Raw genomic sequence first — 20,984 nt, 5'->3', positions numbered from 1 at the left:
AAGTATGTAAGTGCGAAAGGGACGCGCATAGTGATAGGCGATAAAAATGGAACCGTGCTGCGCCCGCTGACCGAATTTTATACAACACAAACGAGGGTGAACCCACGATTTTTGACCACCACACACATGAAAAGTTCATCATCTTCTTCGCGTTGTTCCCGGCATTTTGCCACAGCTCATGGGAGCCTGGGGTCCGCTGGCAACTAATCCCATGATTTGACGTAGACACTAGTTTTTACGAAAGCGACTGCCATCTGACCTTCCAACCCAGCGGGGAAACTAGGCCTTACTGGGATTAATCCGGTTTCCTCACGATGTTTTCCTTCACCGAAAAGCGACAACTAACGCGAGGAAGAAGATGTGTGTGGTGATCAAAAATCGTGGGTTCACCCTCGGTTGTGCTGTACCTATAAATTTCGGTCAGGATCCGTTTCATATACAGACAAGTGGTTAATAACGATATTAGCTGACATTGAAAATATTTGAAGGCGATGTATTTTATAAATGGCATAGGATCGTCAAATGAAGTAGTTTAATGATAAATAACACATACATACATATAATCACGCCTATTTCCCGGAGGAGTAAGCAGAGACCACGGTTATCCACTTGCTACGATCCTGACATACCTCTTTCGCTTCCTTCATTTTCATTACATTCCTCATACACGCTCGCCGGTTTAGGGTGCTCTTGACCTGGCCTTTCTTCAGGATTTCCCCGATCTGATCAGAGAAAATCCGCCGAGGTCGACCCCTTCCAACTCCCACTTCCACTTCTCCCTTATACACTCTCTTTGTTAGCCTTCTTTCACTCATTCTTTCCACATGTCCATATCATCTCAAAATACCTTTCTCAATTTTAGTCACTACATCAATATTCAGTCCACACTTTTCCCTTATCACACTGTTCCTAATTCTATCTTGCAATCTCACACCACACACACTTCTCAGCGCTCTCATTTCCACTGCATTCACTTGGCTCTGATGCCTCTTCTGCCATACCCAACTTTCGCTACCATACATAAGTGTAGGCACCAACACCCCTCTATGAACAGCCAACCGTGCTTTTTGCGACACCTTCTGGCTGCTCATAAAAGCGTTAAGTGCCCCATTCACACGTTTTCCAGCATTCACTCTCCTTTCAATGTCTTTATCATGCTTACCGTCCCTAGTGAACAAGGTTCCCAGATACACAAACTCTTTCAATAAATAATACCCATTTTAAATAACATATTAACTATTTACTTAAATAAAAAAAACCGGTCAAGTGCAAGTCTAACTCGCGTTCCAAGAGTTCCGTACATAAGTCCGACTCACGCTTGACTGCACATTTCTAATAGGTTTTCCTATTATCTATAGGTAAAGTACTATTTTGTGTATTTTTTCAAAATTTTAGGCCCAGTAGTTTCAGAGATAAAGGGGGGGGGGGGGGAGGATGGTCGAACAGACAGACAGACGCACGAGTGATCTTATAAGGGTTCCGGTTTTTCCTCTAAAAGCGTGAAAGATATCGTAAGTGTTATTTGAGAAAAGTCATTAGAAGAAAAAAAACACTGAAAATGCTAAAAATAGCATTATGTTTTGGATCCTTAGCGGGGGTGTGGGGGGGGGGGGGGTGTGACGCAGAGGGGGGAGGGGAGGGGAGGGTTGACGAAAAATAACCTCGGTCGACAACGTACATATCCCAATTAAAAAAAGTCTTCTATTAATTATGCCGTAATTTTAGCTAATTTCACTGAACTATTAGACGAATAGACCAATGGAACTATCATTCGTTTTTGGGATATTTATTTGTGAAAAACTCTTGCGGGCTTACAGGTGATCCACATATTTTGATGTTCATGTTCCCCGTCCCTAGCATAGACTAGGAATCCTCTAGACCGAGTTTAGAGCAATTATTTCATGCAACTGATGATGCCAAAAATGCGGGGGTGCGCGGGACGAGGTGAGCGAAGTCCCGTGCCGTGATTGGTCCGTTCAAAGACACGGACGTCACACAAAGACACTTTCGACTCGAACATGGAGTAAAATTACCGTATGCGTGGCAGAGGGGGTAGCGCGACTATGCTCAGTCTAGAGGATGTTTTGTCTGTGGTCCCTAGTGACAATCGTTGTCGTTCTTGTCGTGCAGGCGGCGGCAGCGGCGGCGGCAGCGTGGTGCGGCAGCGCGCGGCGTCGGGCGCGCGCGGCTCGCGCTGCTCGCTGCCCGCGCCCGCCACGCCGCCCCCGCAGCGCCGCGCCAAGGACATGCTCGCCAAGGCCAGGTAAATTACCAAAAACTTGCATGACGCCGAAAACCCCCAACCCAACTTTTCCCTACATGATATTTCAGGTGACTGTTGATCGCTACAAAGACCGACTTATGGTTAGCATAGCATTTAAATTGTTGCTACACAAAACATGTCGCTTCGTTGCAGGAATGCGCTAAGTTCGATCGCGTCGTCGACGGCGGGCGAACGGGGCGAGCGGTCGCCGTCGCCGACGCGGACGCTGCGCTACGCGGCGTCGCTGGACGTGCTGCCCGAGCGGCGCCGCTCGCCGCGCCTGCGCCGCCAGCACACCACGCGCTCGCTGGACGCCGAGCCCGAGCCCGTGGCCACGCTCACGCGGCCCGGCGACCCCGTCTTCAACGGCACCGTCATCGGCATTCTCGCCGACCCGCGCCAGGAGGAGGACTCGCCGCTGCTCCGCAAGTGCAGCCTGTACAACAAGCCGCCCGCCAAGCGGAAGGTGCACGACTCGAGCTACATCGAGTTCTACAAGAAGTGGCGGTCGCTGGAGAACGTGGCGGACGCGGCGGAGGCGCGCAAGCTGCCGCGGCTGGCGCTGCGCTCGTGGCTGCTCGGCATCTTCGCCGGCCGCTCGTCCACGCCCTCGCTGCGCCGCGCGCCCGGCCCGCCGCTGCTCGACACCGAGTCGGCCGTGTGACCCCGCACCCCCCACACCCCCCGCACCCGGCCCAAGGACCGCGCCCGATACTGAAGCCTAGAAGGCGAGTCTCGAGTAGTCGAGCCGGTATTTATGAGGACGTCAGAAATATAATTGTAATTACGGCTTCATTTTGTAGCAGGTTTCGTGGAACTCGGATTCTAGGCTTTAATATTCTTAGGTTTCCTAGATGTATATTAGCCGTATCGACTGTTGTAAATAATATGTCTAAGTAAAACGATGTTACCGTGAAATGTGAAATAAGAGTTTAATGTTATTAAATAATTTCTATTGAACGTGGTCTCTTAATAACTTAATACTGACACAGATCACATTGACGCTATAAGTATCGTCCGTACACTGAGCTTACGTATAAACTATTCTATCCCGGCTTTGCCTGGTTTTCGCTAACTTACGGGGCCGACTCTCGTCATACTTCATTATATTAACATCAATTTCCTAATAAACATAAATATCCAAACAGATAGGTTTGGCACATATTTTTTTATGAATCGACACAACAAAATCCAGTCAATAATATTGAACCTTCATTCCATACAGAAAAACATTCACTATTCCAGCCTTTAGTCTGGCAACTTACACATTTTTTTAAATCCATATTACTCTCATTAAACAAAAATAGAGAGCTTATCAGAAAAGAGCCTCTAACATCCTATGCTATATATAGGCCCAGGGCATCGCCCATGACTAGTGCGAGGAATTAATAAGTACATGTATTAAGTCACGCGTCCGCGAGCAGCGGTACACCTGCTTCGTTCTCATTGTACGAGCACCCGTTGACCACGAGCTTTATATCGCAGGGCTTGGTGCGTTTGTTCTCGTGGGGTAGGGTGGCGCAAGAATTAGTTGGGGTAGGAGCTGGTGGCGACTCCGTGTGCTCGATGATGGGGCAAGACACGCTGGTTTGCTCGTGTCGGAGGCTGGGCGCTTCTAAGAAGTCCCCGCGTTGCACTGTTGTTAAATGACCGTCGCCTATCACCTAAAATACGACAGGCGGTGATATAATATAACTTAACGATTCACAACTAACTGCTGGAATCAGGACGCGTCATAGTAGACTCAAAGGAAATTGAACCTTCTATTCAGAGCATATCACGTTCAAATTTCTTTGACTGAAGTTAGACGCGCCCTGACTGCTGTGAATCGTACAAAACCTTCGCGAAAAAACCTTTGAATATTAGAAACGCTTTCTATTTTATTAACTATAATATTTAAAGGATTCTAGAATGGTTATCCTTACCTCCATTAAATATTCATCACTCCGATGGTGTAAGACGCTATCAGTATGCGATTCTAGTAAATTGCCTGAAGCAAAACGCAACTTCTTTGGAGATTCTAAACTGCAACATCTGCAAAATTGAGATGAGAAAATTGCCATTAAATAACTGTTTTAACGATTTTTCTTTAAACACATGACTCGATCAGGCGGACAGTGAGTTACCGTAGATACAAAATTGATTGAATGTATGATTATTATTTGTATGAATGTATGAATGTATAATTACAACTTATACACGGTGGCCAAAAAATAAGTGCATTCCCGTTGCCAGGGAGGTTTTTGGGATTATACTGAGCAACTTTTAATATGGGACCAACCCCGAAATCGCGAAAAAAGTATTAGGTTGTTTCATATATTTTGGTTGGTCCATTTTCTATGGGAGGGTAAATATTTTTTTCGCGATTTCGGGGTTGGTCCCATAGTAAAAGTTACTCAGTCTCAGTATAATCCCAAAACCTCCCTGGCAACGGGAATGCACTTATTTTTTGGCCACCGTGTGTATAATGAATAGACTGTCGTTGCTCCAACCTGTGTAACACTCCAACTTGATTTTTCCAGCACTTGTTCTTAAGAGAACTCCTCTGTCCTCGTTTCTCCACGGCCAGCTGCGGCATGCCCTCCGCCTGCGCGCGCCGGTGCGCACGCGCCGCCGCCGTCTCCGTCTCTTCCCCCTTCAGCCAATACGTCACCTGATCGCGTTTGCCTTTCATTGCTACTATCCCTCTCTCTTCTAGTATATAGCCACCTAGTTTATCCAGCAACGCTTTACATGCCGCGCTACAGTGGATTTTGAGAGCTGAAACATGAATTATGAAATAAATATTTGGCGACAATCTCACTCGTACTCGTAGGTCGTCCTAGCCCCTAACTAAGCAAAGCTTGTACAAACAGCAACACTCTTATGTGTACATCGTGGACCTTATTACAAAAGGCATAATGTCCACCGATGGACAGTTAACAGGGCGATGGTACAATGGGTACCGAGCGACAGCGACGATATACATACATACTTATGTACTTAAAAACATCCATAACTTAAGAACAAATATTACTGATAAACACACAAATAAATGGGCTAACCGGGATTCCAACCCGGGCCCTCCACCTTCGTAGGCAGGGTTACAAGTGTCACAACCCACTAGGCTAGGTGACCGAATGACTAATGGACACATCCGGTTGGAAGGACCAATTTAGTAGCGGTAATTAGTTGATAGTGCTGATACGTACGTGCCCCAGTTGATTCGAACCGACTCGCTGTGTTTACGGTGTCGCCGAATAAACAATATCTAGGCATTTTTAGTCCGACTACTCCAGCACAAACGGGACCTGATAAACAAAAACTTTGAACTTATAAATGTATCCAAAACTGTATATTTAGTAGCCAAAGAGTTATTGAGGTAGAAGTTTAAAGTTTAAGAAAAAAATCGTGCACCGAGATTAACAGCCAAACTAGATGGCGCTATACGGTTACATGTTTCGTGGTACCTAACTGAAATATCCAACTTTTTAGAACCAGATTTACCGCATAACGTGATAACGCACGGGGCCGTATAGACAAATCTATTTTAGATGTGAAATTCTTACCCCCTTATTAATAAAATTTTACAAGCCTCAATTAGTTAATTTATGTTTTATCCCTTTCTGAATATCGTCATTAGACTTTACAGTTCTGCTATTAATATCTCTTTGGATCTAATAAGCTTACCGGAATGTATTCCAACTCGTAGTAAGATCCTATGGTCGGGCCTGTGTCGTACTCTGAAGGACCGTGTGGCCGACAGGAGAGCCAAAGCCATTGAGGCCACCTCGCCTGCGTGCATTATTCCGTTACGTATGGGAAGTCCAGACACCTGACGAAATAGTTAATATAAAAAAATATGTCGCACTGTACGTATTTGGAATTCGCGAGTTTGGAAATTAGTAAGACTGATATCTCGCAATATTTATACAATCAACACTCGGCCATCGCCGAGTGTACTTAAAACATATAATCTCCAAAATACTTACAACCATATAAGCGTCGCCGATAGTTTCCACTTTGTAAACATCGAAGTTCTCTAGGATTGAATCAAAACATGTGTATAGGTCGTTCAGGAAGTCTACCACCTGTAAAAAAGTTAATTCAGTATTAGGTACGCAGGAACATAGTAATATATGGAATTGTAGGTATGTTTACGCAATTTGGCGATGACCTAAATAAATAATTAAGCAATAAGATCAATTAATTTATTGTTATCTATTTAACGCGCGAGTTATAAACCGGTTGTAACTGTTTTAAAAACATTAAGTAGGTACACGACTAATTTTGTACCAAGCAAATACAATGTGAGCGATAATTTAAATTTAAGATTCATCGGGCGGGGGTCGCGGTCGGGTAAATAAGGTTCGGTAGCTCTTCTTCTTCCTCGCGTTATCCCGGCATTTTGCCACGGCTCATGGGAGCCTGGGGTCCGCTTGACAACTAAGCAGTGAATTTTTTCATCAGTAAAAAAATTCGACCTTACCTACGTACCTATAGAGTTAGACCAAGAAAAGTCTGCATCGATTTTGATAGCATACGCAGTGCAAGTGTTATTTATACACGTCATAATTTCATAGAAGTAAGAATATTTGAAGACTCACTTGTAAAGGCGTGCTTTCCGCGGACATGGCAGTGAACCCCACGATGTCGCTGAAGTAGATCGTGACGGAGTCGTAGCTTTCGGGCATGACGCGGCGGCCGCGCTTCAGCTGGTCAGCGACTGGCACTGGCAGCATTTCTTCTAGTAATGCCTCTGAAATACACAATTAATATGTGAACTTAAGTAGGAAATATGATTTGATATTTAGGTAGACATATATGCCTAACCCATTTTTGAACTGCGCGCTCCTCCTCAAAGCACCTATTTCCTACGTTACTTATACGTTGTGTCTATAGATTGAGCGTAGGCAGTGTTGGCCGAACGTCAATTGCAATTGACCATTAACCATTACAAATTGAATCGTAAACGGTAACAGTACCGTACAGTTTACGGTTCAATTTGTAAAGGTTAATGGTCAAAAATAGTCAATTGCATTATGGCTCCCCTACACGATGGGCCAGCGCCGGCCACTCCAAGGGACGCAGCTATGCGGTAGAATGAGATAGCAATATCACTTGCTCCTCTAACGCATAAATGAGTCCCTTGGAGTGGCCGGCGCTGGCCCATCATGTAGAGGAGCCATTAACGTTTCGGCCAACACTGAGCGTAGGTACCAAAGGTTTTCGATGAAGGAAAACATTGAGTTGAGACCTATATATCTGATCTCAAGCAGCATATTAGAGTCCGTCTAATCTAACTGAACACGGACTTTGATAGAACAAAGGATGGAAGTGTTATTATAGACGACATGGGTTCATAGATTAGATGGTATTTCCACACTTTGTTATCGCAAAGTCCACCCGTGCAGAGTTCTCTTAGTTCGACTCTATTTCTACTAGACTATTAGATACATCAAATCCAGACTATCCACAATCTGTTACCAACGAGTCCTGGGCTATTTTGGACATATTGCTCGAAGGCAGCCAGATAACATGGAGAAACTGGTTGTTTGTGGAAAAGTGGATGGCAAGAGGCCGAGAGGACGGTCACCCACCCGTTGGTCCGATCAAGTAAGGAACATTACAGGACTTACTGTCACTACTGCCCTTAGACAAGCCGAAGACAGGGTGAAATGGAAGCAGCTCGTCGAGGCCTCGGTGAAGGCATTTCAAGACAGGCACGACCTTCAGTAATGAAGAAGACGAAGAAGAAGAATTAGATACATCACCTGTCTTCTTTTTCTCTTCCTGTAGCTGGTCGGTGCGCTCATCCACTAACACTTCCAAATTGTTTGCATACTTTTCCATCATGGCAATCATGTTGTCGAATATATTTGGTTTCCTGAAAAATGTGAAACAGATTAATCAGACTGTATTTTGCTTTGTTCTACTAATAGGATAGAAAACGAGTGGTCAATACCACTCAATTCCCAATTTATATCGCTCGTATTTCAAAAATTTGCATTTCGCCGTTTTCCACCGATTTTCGAGTGACGAAATCGAGCGCTGGAAATTCAGAATCGGCCCCCAGCATGGGCGTACGGAGCATTTTTTAAGGGGTGGGGCAGAAGTAGGGGAGGCTGGGTACGTTGTAACAGGGTACGGTTGACACAGAAATTCTTAGCTTATGGTCAGAGACCAGGGTGGGGCAACTGCCCCACCTTTCCCCACCGTGCGTACGCCTATGGCCCCCAGGGGGCCGAGTTTTGAATTTCGATTTCGTCACTCGAAAATCGGTGGAAAACGGCGAAATGCTAATTTTTGAAATACGAGCGATAGAAATTTGGATCTATTGGTATTGACCACTCGATTTCAATTCTATTAGTAGAATTTAAATGCCTAGTAGTGGAGATATATATTATTTAATGAAGTACACGAAATCGAGTGGTCGAAATTCAAAAATTGGCCCCCTGCACAGAAAATAGTTAAGGTGAGAAAAGTAAGTATAAAGTACCTGTAAGATACTAGCTGTCAGAAGCACTTACATTCCTTTCCGTAGGGGTCTCAGTTTGGTCCTAATAGCCTTGAAGTCGGGCCGCATTGCGGGGTCCTCGGCCCAGCACTCCACGCAACATTCGCGCGAGCAGTCGAACTGAGCCGTTAATACATCTAATGGTGGTCTGAAATTCATGTGACTTATGTGAATGTATATCAGGTTATCATTCATCTATATCTGACTGTAAAAGTGCTAAATAGCAGAAAAAACTACCTCTTTGTAGGAGCATATGTTTTTACATATAATAAGTCAACAATTCGACAATGAAACTTACAGATAGGTATATGCCTGTTACTAACTAGTTATGATAACCAGTTAGGTACTAACCAAGTTGGTATCCTCAAAAAGATTTTGTTACTCTGATGTTATTATTTTTGCTTATATGTAAATTCAATGATGACGTGTAAAAGTGCCCTTGTGGCCTATTTGCTGAATAAATGTTGATGTTTGATGTTTGATGTTTGCATTTGATTGATAGTTCGTGATTAATCCTTGCAGAATCTTTTAGAAATCCTACTCAGCAATTAAATTACAACAATTCTGTTAGCATCAGGCATTCACACATAACTATGCGGCTGAGAAGCGATCACACGACTCCGACATATCTTGCCGATCAAGCAAGCACATACGTACCTACCTGTAAGGCACCGGTTCCGCTAGCGCGACGCGGCGCAGCAGCGCGGGCGCTGGCGGGGCATCGTGGCCAAACGGGCCGTGGCGCGTATGCATCTCGTACAGCACCAGCGCGAACGCGTACACGTCTGCGGCCGGGGAGCCGTCGCACGGCTCCGAGACCGTCGGGCTGCCCCAGCCGGCGGAGCGGAGCAGCTCGGGTGCCAGGTACACCAGACCTGGAATAAGAGTCAAATGACCATGTTTTTTATATATTTATTCTTGATATATTTTATACACTTCAAGGTCCCTTAGGAAAGAGAATATGATAACGTTCAAGTGGAAAGAGCACGTCTAACGTTTGCCTAAAAAAAAACTATACAAGAAATTAATAGGGCTTAAAAAGTAATTTAACGCAATATTAAAAAAAACAATAAAGTAGTAAATCCCGATAAGACGGTTGTAAGTAATAATAAAGATAAAATAATACATACTTCATAAACAGCACATAAAGTAAAGGAAATAAAGTGGATAGATCTCAGGTGGCGCAGATGCATGATAGCATCTCATAAGAATGACAAATTTATTACATTTTATAAAGTTTATTCCTTATGTTATCATTGCATGCTAGTATCACACATTTTCTCGAATCGGGATTTCCGGACATAACCTGACATACCTAAGTATCAATGCTGATTCTATTTTTGAAAACTCATACCTAAAGGCAGAAGGAGTCAGATGGACGAACGCAGTGTGCCGTAGTAGCGCAGCGGCACCTTGTCGATTAAAATACTCACTTTCAATATGTGATCGAATAGCGTTCGGTTCAGTTGGTGGTAATTCCCCAGCACGGAAGGCTTGGAGCCCAAAGTCTGCGAGCTTGACGACCCAGCGCGCGTCCACCAGACAATTGGACGGACGTAGTGCTCCGTGGTACTGCAGCGGTGACTCGTGTATGAAAATCATTCCCTGCAAAATTAAAAAAAAAAACATGAACCTGATCTCACTATCTCTAAGTCGCTGTGCCTGGGATTGACTAGCGTTGTCATAGAAAATAACCTCGCTAAACTGCCTAACATGTCTTCTAAAGCTTATCTTAACCAATTGAACGCTACGCCTATTGTGCGCGGCGCGTCATCGTGAACCTGTTGACTGGTAAACACGTAACAAAATTACCACTGAAAGCGGTCATACTCGTTACTCGTACTTCCTCTGCCTTGCGGCGGTCGATCTTATTTGAGCTGTGCAATCTATGTGACTTGTGCAAATGCCACTGGGTCGTTTGTCTTATCATGATAGCTAATATCATTACATCAATCAATCATCAATTTAGACTAAATATTAAACTTTATTACCGTAAACTCAATAGTTTGAAAGTTCAAACTTATCAATTTGCATTTCAATTTAAATTTAGGTACATTACTCAAGATAAATTTCAACAGTGTTTATAGAGACAACTTTAGCCCAAGCAGAAGTGGGTCGCAGCAACAAATTATTTATATTATATAGTTACCCTGATGATATCTCCGACTAATGATGCGATAAACATGTTGTCCAGTTTGATATCTTCGTTCTCAAGGATATCCTGCAAATAAACCTACATTAAAATTTCCAAAATAGATACAGAGATGTGAGAAAATGGAATATGTAACACTAATAACAGTGCAGATAATATAGGATCAAATGTGTAGAGTACATATTAAAAACTTGTAAAATAAGCCACGTGGTATATTAAAATTAATTGACCCCGAAAGGTAACGTAAGGTGACACCTAAAATAAATTTCATAAAAATATAATGCAATAAAATACAATGATATGTAAAAATAGTAAATTTAGACGTGAATTTAAATACCATAAATATGTAATATATATATATTACCGCTCGCTTCCGAGTTCGATAAATTGGCTCGGAATACGGTCGCAATTTCACTACGATGGTAACAGTAGAGTTAAATATTTGCTCGTAGTCTATTTGCGCGATCTATTTACATGCTTAGAAATTGAAAGCTTATTGGATTTCTTGCCTTCAGGCTGCCGCGGGTGCAATATTCCGAGAGCGCGCATACGTTCGGCGGCTCTATACACGCTCCTACGAAACCATTCACGTTGTCGTGCTGTAGATCCCGCATCTGAAAAAACGAACAAACTTATCTAACTGCTTCGGAATTCGTTACTAAGTTTCGAACTAGATTTATTCGGAACAATGAGGGATAAATAAAGGCAAAAAGCATATAAACTACCTGCCTTAACTTAGTTTTACTAGGCGCCTCTAGATGTGTAACTTTTCTTATAAACTTTCGTTTTTGACAAGTACCTACCTATGTCAATACAATATTGTACTCGTATCTAAAAAATGCGTTGGTAGGTATATGGTTTATTTAAGATCCCTTTATATTAGAGTTTTTTCATACAGGTATTATAAGTAAGTTAAAATCAATATAACTTACGAAGAAAATGATACGAATGGCCATATGCAATTTTCCGAAATTAAATTAGGTATTTATATGTAGAAGTTCTTGGTATCCCAGAATATAACTCGTAGGTATCTCGTATCACGTGCAAATAGGAGGAATTCAACAAAACCCTATTGCATTTTGAGTTTGTCGGACTTGAAAATCTTGTAATGCTGCGGACTGGAAGGTATTCATTTACCCGTATAATTTCGCTTTTTGAGAGACGCTACCCGATATCGAAGAGAATATATTTGAGCTGGAACAACCGAGCAAATATACCACCTAACTTAGAGCTCACCAACACCTGAACAAATTGACATTATTTACTGTCCGTCGAAGCGTTTGCACTCAAGTAGCGCACCCTTTCTCAAATGCTCTTGAGAGTTATTGAAGAAGCCGAGACTTTTCAAAAAATAACGTGAGCTGCATAAGACCTTTATAGGACTTTTCAATTAAAAAAAATGTTAGTAATTATATGTACCTATACATAGATACTTTCTGTCACTGTTATCTTTCACCAGTAATAAATTAAAAGCATTTGATAAAAAAAAACTAAAACAAAATAATTAATAACTAAGACTTCTCTCTTTTATATACAGAAGTTATGAAAAGAAATCGCTTCCCGTAAATAATATTACGCTACAACCAAATTTAATAAGATGTAATCAGAACACGTAGGTAAATATTTGCCAAAAACAACAGCATAATACGCTGATGTTTGTAGTCGTCATAACATATATTATGATTTATTCCTACAACGCTATCGAGGTAAGAATATTGTAGGTACTTACAACAAATGTGAGTAACAAAGTGATTTGTCTCAGTCAAGGCGTACGTCATATTCGCGAATACGCTGTCAAGTACCTAGGTAGGTATTTGTTTGTTTCGCGGCAGATGAGGCTTTGGCATTCCTTTTCCTTATGGATACTTGAAGGGGCTTCTGTCACTAAGCCCTTTAGGATCCTATGAAAATAAGGATGAGATGTTGCTGCACTCAATATATAGGTACCTACTACAGTGTGATGAAATCAAATATAGCTCTGTAATATAAGATCAGGGGGGGGGGGGGGGGGGTAAGGGAAACATAATCGGGGTAAGAGAAACTATGAGAAACTTCCTTCTACGTAAATATTTTTAAGTTAATTTTATTTATGAATTGGCTTTATTTTTAGTATTATCATCTAATTTAGTTTGTAATATCTTTAAGTACCTACCTATCTTTTCCAAGTCCATCTTGCCCCATATTTCCTCTTATCCCACCTGACCTTACTTATACTGGGGATCTACCGCGAAAACCGAAATTCGAAAATTGCGGGGATCTCTCTCTTTTACTCTCACTAAGACGTAATTGGAGTGACGGAAAAAAATGCCCGCAATTGACGAACTTCGATTTTCGCGGTTATAGTCCAGAATATTTTATAATTCATATCCCGGCAAACATTTTTGGTCAATATTCCGATAAAGGCACCTATTTTAGGTCGCAAATTGGTGCCTTTATAGGAATATTGACCAAAAATGTTTGCTGGGATATAGGTACGTCAACAACAAAGTCTCGTAGTTTTATTTTCCTCCTTTTCCTTTCTAATCCCACATCCTACCTACAGTGCCAAAATGTTGTGTATTTTTTCGCAAACAAGGATGCCATAACATAAATTAGGAACAAGTCGAAATGTTTCCCTCATCGACAAATGTCATTCCACTATTCGATATCGCGCGGTTTCAGCCTTCAACAAAGTTGGGCAATATTTTCCTCGTTGGGTATTAGGTATATCTCTACTTAACTTATTTCTGTTGAACGCGTTGCTAACTGCACTCTATCTATAATAGGTGCATCTAAAATACAGAGTGAGCAATGCAAATTGATCAGTATGAAAAAAAAATGTAAAGTCAAATTAAAGTTGACAGTAAAAATATCGTTTAAATGTTGTCCACAATTTCTTTGGTATATGTAATATATAGCTGGTTTGTTAGTGCACACCGTTGTATGGGGACCTTGCACTTTGAGACTATGCGCTGAAACTTGGCACAGTTGATTCTTAGCTGGTCTTGAGTAGATACGGACCGGGAGCCGTCGAGAGCCACCTCTCATTTAGTGGGGGGGGGGGGGGGGGAAGTTCGACGCTGCCGCGCTTCACTTGCAGCAACATTTCTCTAAAACTATAGCTATTAGGGCATGTAATATACCATTTTTGGATAAATTGAGGATGATGAATCTATTTTTAGAATAAAAACAATGCACTTTCTAACAAAAAAAAAGAATATAGGAGAAAAGACTAAAAAACATATATTTGATTTATTTATAATCACCAATTTTTTTTAAGTGTATCAGGAATCTAAAAACAAAAAATACAGTCGTAAAGCTACACTTATGAGATTTAAGAAAATATATAGTTTATTATACAAATCTGTTGAAAGTGGGAGATAAAAAATAATATTAAGCGTGGGTCAGAGTGATCTCAATGCAAAATATTATTAAGGTGGGAAAGTTAGCTGCAATTTTGTCGGGTGACAAGCAAAAGTCACTAACTAACACCATTGAAATTATTGGAAAATAAACCGTGTTACAAGTGTAATAAAGTGCATTGTTACTTTAATTTTTTGATAGTACTTAGTGACTTTTGCTTGTCACCCGACGATTTGTTCTACAATCGTTTTTTTTAGTTTTTCGTAAATAGGTCGTAAACGGTAGCACACAACAAAAAAATATCTTTTACGTAAATAATCTGTTTCAGATTTCTTATAAACAAAGTTCTACTTTTTTTCGCTAGGATCAATATAAAAAAAAATTGAAGGGAAAAAATCAATTCTATAAGGTCCCCTTTTTTAGTCATTCGTAAATATGTAACTCGTAAACGATGGCTAATAGCAAAAAATGTTTTATTCCATGAATAATTTTCATTTTAAGTAAGTAGATGCACTAAAAGTGTCGCTGGACCTAATCGTCTGTCAACGTCAGCGTAGTTCGTTAATTTTTCTAAGTTTGACGGATTTCTATGGGATGACTCTGCCGTCGCCAACATTGATAATGCATGGTGGAACCTGTACGAAGCATTACATTAAATACACATCAACAATCATAGTATTACTTAGTTTTTAGAGAATAACAATTCATGTAATAAATCATTCTTTGCTATTAGCCATCGTTTACGAGTTATTTACGAATGACTAAAAAAGGGGACCTTAGAATTTATTTTATCCCTTCAATATTTTTTTGAATATTGATCCTAGCGAAAAAAAGTAGAACTTTGTTTATACGAAATCTGAAACAGATTATTCACGTACAAGATATTTTTTTTTCTGTGGGCTACCGTTTACGAGTTATTTACGAAAAACTAAAAAAAAACGACTGTAGAACAAATTGTAACTAACTTTCGCACCTTAATAATATTTTGCATTGAGATCACTCTGACCCACGCTTAATATTATTTTTTATCTCCCATTTATTAACAGATTTGTATAAAAAACTATATATTTTCTTTAACGTAATAAGTGTAGCTTTACGACTGTATTTTTTGTTTAAACATTCCTGCTACACTTTAAAAAAAAATGGTGATTATAAAAAAAATCTAAAATATGTTTATTAGTCTTTTCTCCTTTATTCTTTTTTTTTTTAATAAAAAGTGCATTGTTTTTGTTCTAAAATAGATTCCTCATCCTCAATTTATCCGAAAATGAAATATTACATGCCCTATTAGCTATAGTTTTAGAGAAATGTTGCTGCAAGTGAAGCGCGGCAGCGTCGAACTTCCCCCCTCCCCCCCACTAAATGAGAGGTGGCTCTCGACGGCTCCCGGTCTGTATCTGCTCAAGACCAGCTATGAATCAACTGTGCTAAGTTTCAGCGCATAGTCTCAAAGTGCAAGGTGTCGTGCACTAACAAACCAGCTAATATATGACATCTATTTAAGTTATTTTTAGTGTGACTATTCAAAACACAAATCAATATATTTCATAAAAATAAATTGATTTGTTCTCTATTAGTGTATGTTGTATCTATAAACAAATTAAAAAAATGTATTAAACTACGATATCAGAAGTTTTTTATTGCTTTCAAATTTCAAACGTAGATTAATTGTTATTTGTAAATATGTCGCTTTAGAACCCCTTAAATACGATTAGAATAAACAGTGGCGTAGCGTGAACTAATCTAGCCGTGGGCGAAATCACATCTGCGAGACCTTTATCTTTCACTGTGCCCGATAAGGCCTCGCGCGAGGCCCCCCTTGGGGCGCGAGGCCGTGGGCGACGGCCCACTTCGCCCACGCCTAGCTACGCCACTGAGAATAAAGTTCCGTATTTCGTTCTTTTATACTTGGAAAGCGAGCGAGCGGAGCGAAAAGTAGAGAAATGAAAAAATAAAAAATCGATTTTTCCAAAGTCTACGAACATGTACCTACCTATTTATTACAAATTACAACCTTCCCAAGCTGCCATATTTATATAAATCGTTATGTAATCGGAATTCGGGTACTTTACAGCTCTCAAACAATTCATTTGTTACAGACGAATAGGCAAATGGAAATTCTTTCTTGTGGAATAAAGAATTCCATTAGGTACAAGAAAATGCGTCGCAATTACCTAGTTCAATGGTTTGACCAAAACGATGTCAACGTTGATGCCACAGAGTTTGAATATTTTTTGTTGGATTGGAACGGGTTTCAATTTCGTTAAAGAATGATGAGTAACTTCCGTACAATCGCAACTTTTTTTTTTACATAATGTAAAAAGTGTTAAAACCTGAAACCTTGTACCTACAACGTGAGAAAAGGCCTGATCCCAGCAGTTGGACGTACCTATTTATACAAATAAATCTAATACTTAATAATAAAATAATAATTCAGCCTATAAACGTCCCACTGCTGGGCACAGGCATCCTCTCATGCGCGAAAGGGCTTGGGCTATAGTCCCCACGCTAGCCCAATGCGGATTGACGCGAAGGACGCGGCATGGAGCATGAGCAAATCGAAATCGGTTGACATAAAAACATCGGCGTTCGAGCCGGGTAGAGCAGCGGCACGGTATATTTTGAGGAGCTATTTTTCATTCAGTTCTATTTGTCAGTGATATAGATAAGTTAAATAGTGACTCACGGTTTTAAGCTCTTTCTTGATTTCCCTCGTAATGTCGATATGGTGTCTGCGGATTCTCTTGACGGCGAGCAGGCGTCCACGGTACAGCGCAACCTCAGTAAAGATGGCCGAATAACGAAAGTCCAGGTCAGGGTTGGAGCTCAGCGAAACCTGGCTGGAGCGAACGCCGCCTGTACTGCCATTCTTCTCAGGGTTGGCAATTATGACCGTTGGGTTCCCGTTGCCGGTCGCGCTGCTATCTTGCTGGAAAAAATAGGCTCTGACCAACTTGCTAACATGGATTGTTATTGTTCAAATACTGAGTAATCCTATGATTGTTGATGTTTATTTAATGGAATGCTTTGTGCGGGTTCTACCACGCATTATCAATGTTGACGACGGCAGAGTCATCCCATAGAAATCCGTCACCCATTTAAAAAAAATTAACGAACTACGATGACGTTGACAGACGATTAGGTCCAGCCAGCCTTTAGTGCATCTACTTACATAAAATTAAAGGAAATAATTTGTTCACTTCTCTTCAACAACTTTGGACTGGATTCAAGCCTTTGACCAATGGAAATAAAATTCTAGTCCAGACACTTTCACACAGTACTATACGAGTCCAGTCACGTCACAGATTCGAACCATGTGAGCTACCGAAGCTGGCTCGAAGCCGATGAATTTTTAATTAACTTTAATTTTGTTACAGAGACTTAAACGGTTTGTTCCAAGTATTTTGTTTATTTACCAGTAATGAGGTCATAATTATTAAATCGCATACCGTAATTCTTCTATTTCTAGTATTTAAGAGATTAATAAATTGTGAGCTAGTAGTTGTAAAGTATCAACTCGTAGTAATATTAAGTCACCGCCTGTTCCCATAATTGTGAATCAACATTGTTATTGATGTGGATCCTGTCCGGAAAAAAACATAAATTCCGAGTTACATGATTCAGCGGTTTTGACCCAGTACGGTTCAACGTGTCAGCGGAGTTGCGGAACTTTCCAAGAAAGCCTTTAGTAAGCTGAACAGCGAACTTATGTAACAAGGCCTGAATGCATGGACCAGCTTGGTTTAAAATTTGCTGATATTTATTATAAACTGCTGATTAAAGCGAATTAAAATGTAAGTATTAGGTTTACTACTGAAGGTGGTAAGTAGGTATGTTGTTTTATAGTTAGCTCCCTATGTACCGTACGTCGTCGTAAGCTTAAGTACCTAGTTTAATTTGGAGTTTAAGTAATTAAAAATAATAGTTTTATTAGTTCACTCAGGTGCATTTATTTCAGTTGTAACGCGAAATATTAAAATATGTTTCCTTGTTTACTAAGTAGGTTTAATAAGTAGGTATTAAATAACACTTGTGAGGCATACTGACTGGCTCAAAATTATTTTATAATAATAATATAAATAAATATATTATATATTACGTAAGAAAAATTACATTATTTCGAATTTATTAAAACAATAAGTTTTTGGCAAAAATTTCATTTTTCGTACAAGATTTCATCGCTGACTGTACTTTTCTTACGACAGACAACTAATACTCATCGAGGCAATTCTAAAAACCCCTAACACAATTAGGTTGCGTTGTTTCATTACAGAGTTCCTATGGCCACCTCCTGTCTCCATCATCAGTTCTCCCCCCGAAATCATGAAACAGAAAACAACTGTAAAAAAATTGTTCTGCACGGATTGCCCGACAACTACTGGGAAAATGAAAACGAGCTCTATGATCGCGTGTTACACGTCTTCGAGGAAATTATGAATGTTAATCTCGTTAGTTACATTGAAGACGTTTTTAGGATCGGAAGGAAAAATAGCAAGAGACCTATAGTGATAGAACTTTTAAGCAAGAAAGTTACCAAATTTTTACTAGGGAATAAACACTTATTTAGATCTACCGGACTATCAATAACGGAGTACCTTGACCAGCGTTCCTTGGAAAACAGAGCACAATTAAGAAAAACTAATTTTCGACCCTAAACCTGGCGATCTACACATTTTCTACCAAAATATATGCAGTATTAAGAACAAACTTCATCTATTAGAAGCCTTACTCGAGGAGAAGCCTAACTTAGACGCACTGTGTATATCGGAAACGTGGGTAACTGCGCCAAAAATGGAATTGCTCCGACTTGAGGGCTACAGCTTGTGTAGCTCCTTCTGTAGGTCTAACTATGAAGCAGGAGGTGTTTGTATTTTTCTCCGGGATGATATGCAATACGTAGAATTGGTGGATATTAATGACTTAAGTGTAGAATATATATTCGAAATATGTGCCATAGAAATACCTGAGTTAAAATTAATACTGATTGTAATTTACTGGCCAAATAGTAACAGAAATCCTGACTTATTCTTCAAAAAAATAAAACAGCTTTTGCAAATACTTGATTCAAAATACAAGAATAAAAAAGCCGTTATAGGCGGAGATTTAAACATAGATGTACTTACAAAAAGCACATTGTCCAAGAGTTTGTTAAATCAAATGTTAACTTATAATTTTAAACAGCATGTAACCGAAGCAACTAGGATCTCAAAAAGCGCAGAAAAGTGCTTAGATATTATATTTACAAATATGGATGCAGATCATTTAAACGTTGAGGTTAATGAACTTGGGTTTTCGGATCATAAAAGCGTCTTAGTAAGAATCCAAGGCGTGATAGAAACGACATCAGTTAAACGTGGCGAATACTTACACTGCAAACGAACATTTACAGAAAAAAACACACAAAATTTTATTAAAGAATTACAAAACATTAACTGGCTTACAATTCTCTCTCCTAACAAAACTATTGATGATAATTTTAATAACTTTAGTAGTAAAATCAATACGTTACTTAATTCTTGCATTCCTAAAAAAGTTAAAAGAATAAAAATAGAGCGAAGGAGGCAATGGCTAACTAAAGGAATAAAAAAATCTTGCTTGCATAAACGCCTTCTCAATATTCTCTCCGCCCAGTCAAATGACCCAATACTAAAAAAGTATCTGTACACTTATACTAAAACTCTTAAGAATACCGTGACAATTGCTAAAAAAATTTGGAACAAAAAACGGATAAATAGTTCAAATAACAAAATTAAAACAGTTTGGAAGATAATAGCGGAACTAAGAAAAAAACCTCAATCAAAATTACAATCGATTAAAAATATTACCCTTAAGGTCAATAATAAGTCAATCAAGGACGCAATTGTTGTCGCAGATACCTTTAATACCTACTTTTCGTCTATAGGGGTAAACGCTAACAACAATAATACGCATGGACGCCCAGTTCTTAATCCAACAAATAATACCATGTATCTATTCCCGCCCTCTCATGACGAAATTAACAAATGTATACGCGGACTAAAAAAACAAACACAGCTACGGGACAGATGAAATACCTCCATCGCTCGTAAAGAAATGTGCGAACGAGCTAACTGTGCCATTGACATTTTTGATAAACCAATCGTTTTCGACAGGAAAGTTTCCAGAAGCCCTAAAAATAGCAGTTATAAAACCGATCCCTAAAACAGGTGACAAGACCGACCCTGGCCAATACCGTCCCATTGCTATGTTACCAACGTTCTCGAAATTATTTGAAACAATCATGGCCAAAAGATTAGTATCATTTTGTGATAAATTTAATATTTTTGATGATGGTCAATATGGTTTCAGAAAAGAAAGGGGAACCGTCTTAACTGTCCACAAATTTATTCAGGAAATTATTGGTATTATCGATAGAAAGCAATATGCATTTGGTTTGTTGCTCGATATGAGCAAAGCATATGATCGGGTCCAACACAACATCCTACTAAATAAGCTGTATGGGATAGGAGTCCGTGGTATTATTCATAATTGGTTTAAATCTTACTTGGAAAATAGAGTACAGTATGTTGAAATAAGCCATCACGATAAAAACACGAACACGATAGCACAAGTACAATCGGAAAAGAGACAAATTTCATGCTCTATCCCACAGGGCAGCGTATTGGGGTGCATTTTATTTTTGATTTACGTGAACGACCTACCAAAAATATTGAATACAAATAATATTAAGTGTTTTATGTACGCAGATGATA

At 40.0% G+C, this 20,984-nt stretch overlaps 2 protein-coding genes across 9 annotated transcripts in view; one reads left to right on the top strand and one right to left on the bottom strand.

The window, feature by feature from the left end:
• The window catches only part of LOC134792821 (receptor-type guanylate cyclase Gyc76C-like), a 38,212-nt gene extending 34,989 nt beyond the window's left edge, over window positions 1-3,223 (top strand). For all 8 annotated transcript variants that reach the window (XM_063764210.1, XM_063764204.1, XM_063764207.1 and 5 more), the window contains 2 exons: window positions 2,131-2,263; window positions 2,417-3,223. In XM_063764210.1, coding sequence (XP_063620280.1) covers window positions 2,131-2,263; window positions 2,417-2,927 — 644 coding nt within the window. In that variant the 3' untranslated portion in view covers window positions 2,928-3,223. The remainder of the gene's footprint in view (window positions 1-2,130; window positions 2,264-2,416) is intronic.
• The window catches only part of LOC134792822 (speract receptor), a 72,394-nt gene continuing 54,586 nt past the window's right edge, over window positions 3,177-20,984 (bottom strand). Inside the window, exons 13-26 of the mRNA XM_063764212.1 lie at window positions 16,940-17,178; window positions 11,421-11,525; window positions 10,909-10,980; window positions 10,193-10,364; window positions 9,421-9,634; window positions 8,773-8,907; window positions 8,017-8,129; window positions 6,850-7,001; window positions 6,235-6,333; window positions 5,933-6,077; window positions 5,455-5,553; window positions 4,756-5,023; window positions 4,189-4,297; window positions 3,177-3,927 (exon numbers count right to left, since the gene is read on the bottom strand). Of these exons, the coding sequence (XP_063620282.1) occupies window positions 3,670-3,927; window positions 4,189-4,297; window positions 4,756-5,023; window positions 5,455-5,553; window positions 5,933-6,077; window positions 6,235-6,333; window positions 6,850-7,001; window positions 8,017-8,129; window positions 8,773-8,907; window positions 9,421-9,634; window positions 10,193-10,364; window positions 10,909-10,980; window positions 11,421-11,525; window positions 16,940-17,178 (2,180 nt within the window). The 3' untranslated portion in view covers window positions 3,177-3,669. The remainder of the gene's footprint in view (window positions 3,928-4,188; window positions 4,298-4,755; window positions 5,024-5,454; window positions 5,554-5,932; window positions 6,078-6,234; window positions 6,334-6,849; window positions 7,002-8,016; window positions 8,130-8,772; window positions 8,908-9,420; window positions 9,635-10,192; window positions 10,365-10,908; window positions 10,981-11,420; window positions 11,526-16,939; window positions 17,179-20,984) is intronic.

The sequence above is a fragment of the Cydia splendana genome, chromosome 8, assembly GCF_910591565.1.
Source record: "Cydia splendana chromosome 8, ilCydSple1.2, whole genome shotgun sequence".
In the NCBI taxonomy this organism is placed as follows: Eukaryota; Metazoa; Arthropoda; class Insecta; order Lepidoptera; family Tortricidae; genus Cydia; species Cydia splendana.
The sequence above is the reverse complement of the archived record's forward strand: the minus strand, read 5'-3'. Positions and strand labels throughout refer to the sequence as shown.